General features: G+C 33.7%; 1 protein-coding gene across 7 annotated transcripts in view; it reads left to right on the top strand.

Annotated features, from left to right (window-relative positions):
- IL1RAP (interleukin 1 receptor accessory protein) overlaps window positions 1-13,370 on the top strand; it is a 130,464-nt gene that overhangs the window by 92,655 nt on the left and 24,439 nt on the right. For 6 of the 7 annotated variants that reach the window (XM_082393234.1, XM_082393232.1, XM_082393236.1 and 3 more), the window contains 3 exons: window positions 844-915; window positions 2,887-3,013; window positions 5,205-5,353. In XM_082393234.1, the coding sequence (XP_082249360.1) occupies window positions 844-915; window positions 2,887-3,013; window positions 5,205-5,353 (348 nt within the window). Of the gene's footprint in view, window positions 1-843; window positions 916-2,886; window positions 3,014-5,204; window positions 5,354-8,257; window positions 12,039-13,370 lie in introns of those variants that run through there. The other variant, XM_082393238.1, reaches the window with a different exon arrangement.

The raw sequence follows: 13,370 nt of genomic DNA, 5'->3' as shown, positions 1-13,370 counted from the left end.
TTTCTTATCCAACTCCCAAGTTTGTTTTTTAAAACTGAAGCATTGAGTACTTATTATATACCAGTAGGATGCTTTAATATGCATTACTTAATTTAATCCACATAATGAACCTGTGAGGTAAGTTTAATTACTCTCATCTTAGAGTTGACTAAATTAGATTTTCAGAGATTAAGTAAAAAAAAAAAAATTGTATGGTTTGTATATGGTCAAGTCAAGGTTAGAACCCTGGTCATTAAATCTTTGAAACTTCTACTCTTAAATACTACACTATTAAACCCTTTCAGGGCATCTTTCTTTCAGTTTAGGAATATATAATGTTATAAAAAGCAGCAATCCTATGAATGAACATTCAACTGATAACTAGATAACAGGTAGACTTACGTACTGACCTCACGATTGTGATTTTGAATTTTCCATTTGCTTGTTCATTAATTAATACTTACTTATTTAACCATTTCCCAGACTAGACACTCTGGGCATGTTGAAGAGAAATATGTAGAAAAGAAACAATTGAGAAAGACTTGAAATCAATTAATTATTAAGTAGTATGAGAAAGAAGTTTGTCTCAATTAGGCTTTGGGAAGCAAAAACACTGGAAAAACATTCTATCCGAAACATGAAGGATCCTCAGTATATATTTTTTTTCCTTTGTTTGCTTTTTTTAAATGAAAGAAGTGTTGTAATTGACTATCCATTGAACTGTGGGCCCCCTCAAGAATTGACAAACTATGCCAGGAAGTTGGGCAATGCTTCACTGAAGAGCAGAATTTTGAAATGGGTTATGTGGAATAAAGGTTACATGATTTGACATCATATCTCTTTGTCCCTTCCTCTCTATCACAGGCTCTCCAAACGATGCGTTGCCTCCCCATTTCTATTCACCCACTGATCTTGTGGTCTACGAGAAAGAACCGGGTAATTATAGCTGTGCCTCGGAATATCAGTGAGATTCTCTTAATTACAAGGAATAGAATGTCACTTAAGTTAACGCAAGAGAATAGAGGGCTATTGTAAAGAAACACATGAATTGAAACTGAAGTGCTATCAGAAACCTAGTCCGCTTTGGGTATTAGCTGCTTCATTGATCTCGTGGGCAGCTCAGGGATTCTCTGCTTCTCTCACAACAGATGCTCCCTTCTCCCTCTGTGAGCAGTTTTCTTCTGATTAGCGATTTCTGTTTGATGCAAACTTTAGCCTGTGCAGGACTTTGGTTTACCGAGACTTCAACATGAGCACCAGACGTCCTTTAAACTTCTACCCCACTACAAAGGAGCAGGGGGTAGACCTGGAGTCAGAATTGTGAATTCAACAAGTAACAACTAATAGGACGAGTACACCTTGATTCAGAACACCATTGAATGAGTATGCTGGCTACCTGGGTTTCCTTTTAGTTTTCATAATTTTTCATTCTAGACAAAAATCATTTGGAACTGACCAAATAAGGCATAATCTGTTATTCTTCTGACTCAAAGCCTCTCACAGTTAACTTGAAAAACCATAGAAAATTTTAACATTATCTTATTGCATCCTTACCAATAAATTCACTTCAAACCCAATGAAAAGTATAAAAGAAAATTTGTTTAAAATGTACTAAAGATAATAGAAGCAGTGTTCAACATAGGTGGAGAACAACAATACCCCCCCACCAAATTAAGAAAAGGTTTCAAATAGTGATCTGCCTTGTGAAAAAATAATACCAAGGGGAGTCTGCCAACCCCAAATGGACCAGATTTCCTAGAATCAGTAGTGGTTTTATGTATTAATATGAACATTCTTCCTGCTATTGGGGTAAACCCTTATTAATCTTCTAAATATCTTTCCTCTATCTATCATAGTATGGTTATAAAAACATGCCTGAATCCATGTTCACTTTATAACTGGAGAGGAAGGCATAAAAACCATGCATTGGAGAAGAGGATAGCGTATGACCACTCAGTGAGACAAACCTGGGTTCAAATTGGGATGACAATATAATTTATCACCTCAACCTGGACAACTTTTGAGAGTGAAAGCAGTCGATATTAATAAATAACTAGGAAAGCAAGCATAAAACAGAACTGTTCTGGGCGAACTGAAATGGAGAGTCAGTCTAGGTCAAATCCTGATCTGCCACTTATTAACAATTTGACCTTGGAATGACAGGTAACATCTTTAAGCTTTAGTTTTTGCATCTGTAAAACATGAATTTAAAAAATATTTCATAATATTTTGTTCAAATTAAATAAGCTTATTAATAAGTAGCCAAATATAATAAATATTTAGCACAGTGAATTATTCAAAGTTCTCAGTGAGTGTACTGCTGTTGTTGTTATGGTTATTATTACCAGTTTTGCCTAGAGATCCCCCTATCCTCATGTTCCATCTCAGAAGGATAGCATAGCATTTCTATTTATAAGTTGTCTTTAAACTCATTGACTGCATCCTGATAGCTTGAGCATTTCCAGATGCAGCCTGCCTGGCCAGTCCTCTCAATGATGGCGTTGCCCCATCTTTTCTGGGCCAAGGTCCAAAGATCTGGAGAACCTTACCTCAATCACCCATTGTTTGAGAGGGAAATAACAAAGGAGAAGAGTAGTCCATGGAGGTTTAGGGCTAAAAAAAGGAATGTTGTCAGAGCCTTTTTGAATAAATACTGTCATTTTAGAACATATATAGTTTGTATTAAAAGATGGGCAGTGTAATAGTTTTATATAAAGCTACTGTCCTTTTCTTGGTTTGTTTCTTATGCAGTGAAGGAAAAAGGTTACCTTATGGTAGCCCACTTGAAAATTAGTCAGAAGTAGGGTTGAAGGCACACATAAGTTTTATGGCTTCTGATTAATCACAGAATAGAACCAATATAACCATGTGAAGGTTACAAACTGATGAGTTAACTTGTTTTTTTAGGAGAGGAGCTACTCATCCCCTGTAAAGTCTTTTTTACTTTCCTGAAGGACTCTCGCAATGAGGTTTGGTGGACCATTGATGGAAAAAAGCCAGAGGACACCAATATTGACGTAGCTGTTAATGAAAGGTATCATTGACACAGGCAAGGGGGTGACTAACCTTTGTCCCTCAACCTAATGCCTTCCAGTGTATGCTGATCAATGAAAATTAAAATTCTACTTTTTGCCTATCATTAACAAAAATCAGCAAGATTTTCAAGTCTTTAGTGGCTACACCCCAAAGCAAGATTATTGGACTTGCAATCCAAGCCCCAGATGCCACCTGATGATTACATCTTTATGATACTCACTTGAAGGTAGATGGAATGCATATCCTATATGAATGAAAAGGCCAGGATATAAGGTTGTGGATAGATGAAAGCCTGCCCGTGTGGCCCTATTCTCTTTCTCAAGTCTGGAGTCTGGGCCTATGTTTTTGTGCCTCAGATAATTGTGTTAGTTTCTTGTCTTATAGTCAGCATATATTTCCTATCTTCCTCCTCTTTCTTAATTTTCATAGCATACAAGTCACATTTTTAATTGAAAATAATTTTTAATATTGACTAAATACATTAATGTTCTTTAAATTTTATTTTTTAAGTGGATGGGGTGGTAATATAGCTCATTCTTAAAGTAACAAGCTGGGTCATTTTATTCATAAATAAACATGACTTTTTTTGAAGTGGCTTGAGTTGGCAAGGAGAACTGCAACAATTAATAAAAATGAGCAGCTGACTAATTACATGACAAAGTAGTTCTGAAAACTTACGCCTTATCTATCACCTGTGTGTGGATATATCTTGGGCTACTTGAACTTCTAGAATTTAAAAGATATTTATTCCCTACTAGTAAACTTAGACTTTATGCAGAAATTATGAAATGTCATCAGGTACTATGCAAGATACTTAGTCCCTAACTGAGTAGATTTTATAGGAGTAACAATGATAGAACAGAAATGCCAGTATAATGTGATAAATGCAGTGAATGGGAAGTATGGAATGTTAAAGAAAGATTTAGTTGGGGATTCCAGTCAGCTTTAGGGGATTCGGTAATGCTTCTCAGATGATACAGAGACTAAACAAAGATTTGAAAGATGAGTAGAAATAAACTAGATAAAGAAATAAAAAGTATGTTCCTGGTAAAAAGAACATCATGTGCGAAGGTGTGGAGGTTTCAAGAAGCAGAACGTATTTAAAGATACAGAAGGAGTTTCCTGAAATTGGAGCAGTTTTTGCTGAAGGAATTGATGAAAGATGTGGCTGGAGGCACAGAAGGAGAGTTATTATTTCAGGAATTCTGAATATTGTGCTTCCAATCCTCATAATAATAATGAATGAATAGTAATGAAAGTCATGTTGTTCTTCCTTGCTGCTATTGAAACACATGTCCCTGTTCATTGTTCAGCAGTGCAGTTAAGCTTAGGTTAAATCCATCACAGTCCTTAACCAAATTCTCATGACCTACAGTAAACCGCATCAGAAGAACCTGGATGTCAGTCAACTGTAGGAGAGAGATTTTTTTTTTTTTCTCCTTTTGAGCAAAGTAGTTCAAAGGGATCGTAAATCTTGATCTTAGACCCAAAGCACTTGATCTCTAACTTGCTGAGAATTGGATATATTTATTTTCACAAAGTTTACTTGCTCTGAGAAGTTTCTTCTTTTTAGGATATAACCATGAGGTTTGACCAAAATGTTCTATCTGTGTTCAAAATCCAAGTTTTGGGAATCCCTGAAATGCATCAACTATCACTGTGGGATGATAATAATAATAGCCTGTATGAATATTTATTAAACATTGCTCTAATACTTATGCATTAACATACTCAATCCTCTGAATTCTTGAGTAAGTTAATACATGCAGCGCAATATGTAGACATTGCCACTTTCCTCCTTTTCAAAGGAGGAACTAAGATGTGGAAAGATTAGTTACCATGCCCAAAATATATAAACAATAATTGGCAAAGCCTGGATAAAACTCCAAAGGGGTCGGGCCTCAGAAGCTTCTCTCTAAAATGATGCTGCATCCTACCTCAGATGTTTGAGGATAGGAGACGGTTCCCTTTGAAGACAGATCTGTAGTATGATGCTAACTCTGGGAGTTGATCTATATATTGGGATTGTGTGTAGTATAGACAGTAAAGAATGGTACTGGAATCTACAAGCTAGTCTCCTTTTGTAACTCCTTTTGGATCACAGGCAACTCAGCTAATTGACATCCTCACCTAGGAGCTCTGGCCCCTGAGTCTCGCTAATGGTTTGATTTTCTTTCCCCTACTTCTAGTGTAACTCTGAGTATGACAGAAGACGAGACAAGGACTCAGCTTCTGAGCATCAAGAAAGTTACTGCTGAGGATCTAAAGCGCAACTATGTCTGTCATGCCAGAAATGCCAAAGGGGAGGTTGACAAACCAGCCAAGGTGAAACAGAAAGGTAATGGATGCACTCAGCAGATGAATCTGTGAACTCCAAATGCAACACCGAGGTGAATAAGAAAAAAGGAGAAATTGAGAACGGGAGAGCTCCAGCACTTAGCATATCTGACACATAGTAATGAATTAAAGTTGAATGAAAAAATCTTGAGAGAAAGTTTCCATTTATATAAAGATATTCAAAATATTATAATATTTCTTATAGTTTCAGTATCTTAATGCCCAAATGTGACTTAAAAATCCCATATGATTATCATAATGAGGCATAGTTTTATATCTCTATACAGTAATGAAAAATGAAAAATAAAGAAAATATTTAAAGCTACCAAAGATTTAATAAAACTGGTAGAGTCACTTATTGTTGGTGAATTGTAAAGACCCTTTTAGAAATCACTGACGGCAGAGTTTAGGCGTTACAAAAAATGGTCGTACCATATGACTTAATACTTTTGGAATTTTTCCTGAACAACTAACTTAACAGAAAGAGAATTACGGCCCCGTCGATATTCTTAGAAGCATTATCTATAATAATGAAACATTATAAATAGCAACCATCTAATTGTATGCAAGTAGTTAAGATATAAAATATTCTCAAAAAATATAATTTTAAAAACTATGTGCCAATATTCAAGCAGGTTTATAATATACCACTAGCCACAATTGCTGAAATGAAAATTAATTAAACTATGACTTAAAATGCTGTAAAATGATTTCTATGTCGATATTACTATGTTTTCCTACAATAAATAAAAATTATAAAGCTTTCCTGTGTGAGCTGTTGCTCCTGAAACATATTGTGTCTAAGATCCTCTATGGGTCTCTCACCTAACAAAGAACCCCAGACAATTAATTCTTTCATGAATGTTTTTCAGTGATCTGGATAATAATGATGATGATTCATCATCACACATGAAGTTAAGCCATTCAGGATTATTCTGGATCCCAGTGTCAGAGCCTATAATGTTTATATAAAAAGTAAAAAATATTAATTTATAACTGCTGCATTTTTCAATGGGAGTTAAACCTTTTTTAAAACTGATGAGAAAACAGACTTCACTTTAACATTTTATTACAATTTAGAAAGTAAAGAGCAAAGGACTGAAGTGTATATGCCTCTTAAGAAGACTTAGTGGATTTGTTCTGAAAAGTTAATTGCTTCTGCTCCTCAGAAGCTAGTGTGAAGAGAAAAGACTGAACCCCTTGACGTAAGGCAGTGTTTCCCAAAGTTAGTTCCTAAGAACACTACTAAGACTCTTTATAGTACTGCAATTCATTATTTTTACTCCAGACACAGATAGCCTATGTTGGAATACTGGTTTCTATGTAATCTAATTCTGTGACCTTGGAAAAGCCACTTAACCTCTCTGAGCTTCAATTTCTTTCTATTTAAAGTTGGCAAAATAATACCACTCCCTCATAAGGTTGTTTTAAAGTACTCAGCACAGTTACTGGCATATATATGTATGTACATATTAAATGCTCAATGAATGTTAGCTCATTATTATTACTTCCACAAGATTTTCACAGGTATTATTTGACAAAGTCGTTTATACTCAAGTATCATTAAAGTCTGGGGTAAGCAAAATCGATCAAGTTAGTTTAGTTCAGGGCCCCTTAGGTTCTTTAATATATTAATATTTGATGTGAATATCTGCAAGGGGTTGGAATATAGTAGGCAGGATTTTTTCATATATATTTCAGTCCAGATTCTTTAAGTATGGAGCATTTTGTGGGATTCATCTTCTGAGGCATGTGTTTTGGGAAACATTATGGAGGAAAACATAAATTAATAACATTGTCAGATGGATAGAATCAAAACAATCAATTAAAATAATGTTTAATCTAGGAGTGATGTGGAAGTCTGTCCACCAGAGCTGCTTGAGTAACTCTCCTTTCACAGAAGGCTGTGTTCTCAGTGGTTTAATATGAATGGCATCAGGAGTATGGAGTGACAAATGCAGCTACTGGACCAGATGATCTGTGCTGAAATTGCATTAATATTACATATAACCCAGTTGGATCTGTGTACATCCAGTGGTACCAGAGGTGTTGTTTACTTGGATTCTATTCTGGGCCAGCTAATGCTGAAATTCATAGGTGATATCTATGTTCACATTCATACACTATATGTAGGGGTCTTTCTCTGAATTCTGAATTCATTGACAAAGCATTCTATGTATGTTGCCAAGATGATAGGAAGAGGCTAGAGCCTAGAATGAGAAGAGTTAACTGGGATAGGTATTTTGACAGCTGCACAATTTCATCTAGTCAGTTAAAGCAAAGTATTAAAGGAAAGGCAGCTAATGTCAAAACGATAAACATAAGTTTTATAATAGCAGAGTTGTAGGGACTCAGGCATGGTGTAGGCTGAACTTTATGAGAACCTGCCAAACCTGTTGCCAAAGAGGTTGTACCATTTTACATTTCCATTAGCAGTGTATATAAATTCCAGGTGCTCTACTTCCTCACCTACTTTTGGAGTTGTCAAACTTCTAAATTTTGGCCATACTAGTAGATAGGTACAGGTATCACATTGTTTTTAATTTGCATTTCTCAGATACTAATGATATATGTATTACATTACCATGAGCACTTTTTCATGGACTTATTTACCATTATATAATAGTTCTTCTTTTTGTGAAGTGTCCGTTTGTTATTGGGTTGTTAATGATTATATCTATATATCTTTTCTCAGATATATGATTTGTAAATAATTTTATGCAGCTTGTGAATTTTTTCTTTTGATGAGCAGAATTTTTAAAAATTTCATGAAGTCCATTTAATAAATTTCTTCTACTATAGTTAGTACTTTCTAAATCCCACAGTAACAATGTTTGATTTATAAAGACTTTTCTTCTATACTTAGGCTTATGATCAATTTCTTTTTTTTTTTTTTCCCATACAGAAACCAGTTGTTCTAGCCTCGTATTGAAAGATCCCTCCTTTTTGTATTGAATTGTTTTGATAACTTGGCCAAAAATAAATAAATAAATAAATGACTCTATGAGTGTGGGTCTATTCCTGCATTCCCTATTGTGTTCTATTAATCTGTTTATGTATCTTTAGTCCAATACTACTTTGTCTTGATTAACAGCTTTAAAGTAAGTCATGAAATCATATACTTCATGTCCTTCCCTCCATTTTTTTTCTTTTCCAAGATTGATTTGACTATTTTAGGGACCAAATATTTTTTCATATGGATTTTAATATCAGCTTGTCAATATCTACATAAAGCCTCCTGCAATTTGATTGGGATTGCATTAACTTATAAATTGATTAGGGGAGAACTGAAATTTTAGCAATATTGAGTTTTTTAATCCATTAACATGATATAGCTCTCAATTTATTTAGGACTAATTGAATATTCTCAGCAATGCTTTTTTTTTTAGTTTCGAGTGTACAGTTCTTGTACACATATAGTTAAATTTATCACTATTTCGTTGTTGATGCTATTATAATGATATTTAAAATTTTTCATTTTCCAATTGCTCATTGATAAAAAAATAACCATGAAATTAAATTTTTTTATGGCCCTTTGACTTTTCTAAATTCACCAATAAATAGGGTTTCTGTTTGTTTTCTTTTTTCGGCGTCTTAGCGTTTTCTACACACTTGATCATGTCACCCACAAATAAACAGACTTTTACTCCTTCTTTTCCAAACTTCATACTTTTGATTTATTTTTCCTGACTATTTCACTCTTTCGGACCTCCAGTAGCATAATCAGCAGAAATTGAGAACAGCCATCTTTGCATTGTTCCCTATCTTATATGGCAAATATTCAGTTTTTATAAGTATGATGTCATTTATAGGTTTTTGTAGATAACCTTTATGTACACAAGGGATTAATCTTCTGTTTTTGGTTTGCTGAGAGTTTTGTTTCATTTTGTATTGTTTTTATAATGAGTGTCTATTGAAATTTGTCAAATTCTTTTCTTATCCATTGAGAAGGTCATATGATTTTTCTCTTTAATTCTGTTAATGTTATACTTTACATTGATTGATTTCAAAATGTTGATCCAACCTTTCATTTCTGAGATAAACCCGAACATCATCATGATTTATTATCCTTTTTTATATATACCTGTATTTATTTGCTAAGACTTTTAGAAGATTTTTGTTTATGTTAGGGATTTTGCTCATATATTTGTTCATGAGGGATATTGGTCTGTGATTTTCTTTTAATGTAATGCCATTGACTAGTAAAAATGTCATGTTGGCCTCATGATATGAGTCGATTGATGACCCCTCCTTTGCTATTATCTGAAAACTTACGTGTAAAATTGATATTACTTCTTACTCGAATATTTGAAGGGAATACCCATGAAACTATCTGGGCCTGGTGTTTTCCTTATGGGAAAGCTTTTAATTATGAATTCAGTTTCTTTAGTAATTATCTGGATATTGTTTCTTCATGTGACAATTTGGGGAATTTGTCTTTCAGAGAAATTTTTCTGTTTCATCTAAGTTGTCACATTTTTGGCATAATTTTTTTACGTTATTTTTTATCTTTTTAATACCTGCAGGATTTGTAGTGATTCTCCCTCTGTCATTCCTGATATTAGCAATTTATGTTTTCGCTCAATTTGCTCATGACTCAAGAAAGAGGTTTTCCAATTTTACTGATTTTTTTCAATGAACAAAGGTGTTTTCATTTATTTTTCTCTATTTTGTATTTTATTCATTTTACTCTAATTTTTCTTTTTGCTTACTTTGCATTTAATATGCCCTTCTTTTCTCTCAACTGAAGATGAAAGCACATCATTGATTTTAAATAATCCTTTTTTCCAGTATAAACATTCAGAGCCATAAATTTGCCTCATAAGACCACTTCAGCTGAAACAAATGATGAAATCTTGAAGTTTCCTTATCATTTAGTTCAAAATATTTTAATTATCCTTTTAATTATTTTTGACCCATGGATTATTCAGAAATGTGTTACTTAATTTATACATTTGGGAATTTTCCAGATAACATTTTTATTACATTATGTATTAAAATGTATTTGAATTTTAGAACGGACTTTATTTTCTCTCGATCTTGATAATTTTTGATATTTCATATTGTCATTTAAGTCTAGGTAATTTTTTAAAAATCAGCAATGGATATTAAAAGGCAGGGAAAGGGTACCTCTCACTTAGAACTACCTGGGAAGACTGTATAGTGAAGTGGAAGGAACATGGGATTTGGTGCTAGACAGACCTCAGTTCAACTTCTGGCTCTGGTGCAGACTGTCTGTGAGACTGGAGGGAGCAAGTAACAAGTACTTAGCACAGTGTGGCACATTTGATTCTAATTTCTAATTTAATTCCTTCATGGCCAAAAAAATATAGTCTGCATCATTTCATTTCTTTTAAGTTTATAGGTGCTTCTTTTATTTTTTTAATTCCCAGCAGATTGTCTATTTTGGTGAATGTTTCACATGAACTTAAAAAGGATGTATATTCTGCAGCTTTGGTGTTCTATAAATGTCAACTAAGTCAATTGGTGTCAGTGATGTTCAAGTCTTCTATATGTTTATTGATTTTTAAAAATCTGCTAATATTTCATCTTTTGAGAGAAAGCGGTGTTGAAATTTTTACATGGAATTATGTTTTTCTCTAATTCTCCATTCAGTTCTGCCATTTGCTTCACATTATTTTGGAATTGTGTTTTTAGATACATACACATTCAGGATTGTTATGTCTTTTTGATGAATTGACTCTTTTAAATTATGACATGTCTTTTTTGGTTAATATTCTGTGTCTGATATTAATTTAGCCACTCCAGATTTCTTATAGTTAGTATTTGTATTGTATATCTTTTTTCATTCTTTTGTTTTATCTATCAATGTCTTCATATTTAATGTACATTTCTTATAGACAGCATATTATTGGGTTTTGATTTTAATACTATATGATAATTTCTGCCTTTAAATTTATATGTTTAATCCATTTATCTTTAATGTAATTATTAGTATTATTGGCTTCAAGTCTACCATCTTACTATTTGTTGTCTACAATTTGCATCTAGTTTGCTTTTTTCTCCTTCCCTGCCTTCTTGTGGATTAATTGATAATTTCTTAGTATTCTATTTTATCACCTCTTTTGGCCTACTGGCTTTACCTCCATGTTTTGTTTTTTCTTTTCTATAGTGTTTACAATATTTATCTTGAACTTATCACAATCTGCCTTGAATTAATCACTTTACATATTTTATAAGAACCTTAAAGTGATATACTTCCATTACTTCTCTCCTGTCTTTTGTTTTATTGTTATAATACATTTCAGTTCTGCATTTATTATAAATGCCACAATACATTGCTATTATTTTTTGCTTTAAATAAGTATCCTTTAAATACGTTAAGAACTGAGAAAAAAGATTCTTATATTTATTTACATATTTTCCATTTCTGGCACTTCATTCTTGGTAATATTTTAGTCTGAAAAACTGTTCAGTATTTCTGATGGTGCATATCTGCTGGTGACAAATTCTCTCAGCTTTGTTTTAATCTGAAAGTATCTTATTTCATCTTAATTTTTATATTTCAACACTTTATTAAGAAAGTTTTCAAATACATGGAAGATTTGAAAGAATTATACAATGAACGATCATATATCCTACCTAGATTCTATCATTTTGCTGTCTTTGCTTTATCACATATCTATCCATCTATCCATTCCTGTATGCATACATTAATACATCTTTTTTTTTTTTTTTTAAACATCTTTATTGAAGTATAATTGCCTTACAATGGTGTGTTAGCTTCTGCTTTATAACAAAGTGAATCAGTTATACATATACAATATGTTCCCATATCTCTTCCCTCTTGCATCTCCCTCCCTCCCACCCTCCCCATCCCACCCCTCTAGGTGGTCACAAAGCACCGAGCTGATCTCCCTGTGCTATGCGGCTGCTTCCCACTAGCTATCTATTTTACATTTGGTAGTGTATATATGTCCATGACACGCTCTCACCCTGTCACATCTCACCCCACCCCCTCCCCATATCCTCAAGTCCATTCTCTAGTAGGTCTGTGTCTTTATTCCCGTCTTGCCACTAGGTTCTTCATGGCCTTTTTTTTTTCTTTTCCTTAGATTCCGTATATATGTATTAGCATACTGTATTTGTTTTTCTCTTTCTGACTTACTTCACTCTGTATGACAGACTCTAACTCCATCCACCTCATTACAAATACCTCCATTTCATTTCTTTTTATGGCTGAGTAATATTCCATTGTATATATGTGCCACATCTTCTTTATCCATTCATCTGTCGATGGACATTTAGGTTGCTTCCATGTCCTGGCTATTGTAAATAGAGCTGCAATGAACATTTTGGTACATGACTCTTTTTGAACTATGGTTTTCTCAGGGTATATGCCCAGTAGTGGGATTGCTGGATCGTATGGTAGTTCTATTTGTAGTTTTTTAAGGAACCTCCATACTGTTCTCCATAGTGGCTGTATCAATTTACATTCCCACCAACAGTGCAAGAGAGTTCCCTTTCCTCCACACCCTCTCCAGCATTTATTGTTTCTAGATTTTTTGATGATGGCCATTCTGACCGGTGTGAGGTGATATCTCATTGTAGTTTTGATTTGCATTTCTCTAATGATTAATGATGTTGAGCATTCTTTCATGTGTCTGTAGGCCATCTGTATATCTTCTTTGGAGAAATGTCTATTTAGGTCTTCTGCCCATTTTTGGATTGGGTTGTTCGTTTTTTTGTTATTGAGCTGCATGAGCTGCTTGTAAATCTTGGAGATTAATCCTTTGTCAGTTGCTTCATTTGCAAATATTTTCTCCCATTCTGATTGTTGTCTTTTGGTCTTGTTTATGGTTTCCTTTGCTGTGCAAAAGCTTTTAAGTTTCATTAGGTCCCATTTGTTTATTTGTGTTCTTATTTCCATTTCTCTGGGAGCTGGGTCAAAAAGAATCTTGCTGTGATGTATGTCATAGAGTGTTCTGCCTATGTTTTCCTCTAAGAGTTTGATAGTGTCTGCCCTTACACTTAGGTCTTTAATCCATTTTGAGTTT

Source organism: Balaenoptera borealis, assembly GCF_965194805.1.
Source record: "Balaenoptera borealis genome assembly, chromosome: 5".
Taxonomy (NCBI): Eukaryota; Metazoa; Chordata; class Mammalia; order Artiodactyla; family Balaenopteridae; genus Balaenoptera; species Balaenoptera borealis.
Note: the sequence above shows the minus strand (reverse complement) of the source record. Positions and strands in the feature narration are given on the sequence as shown.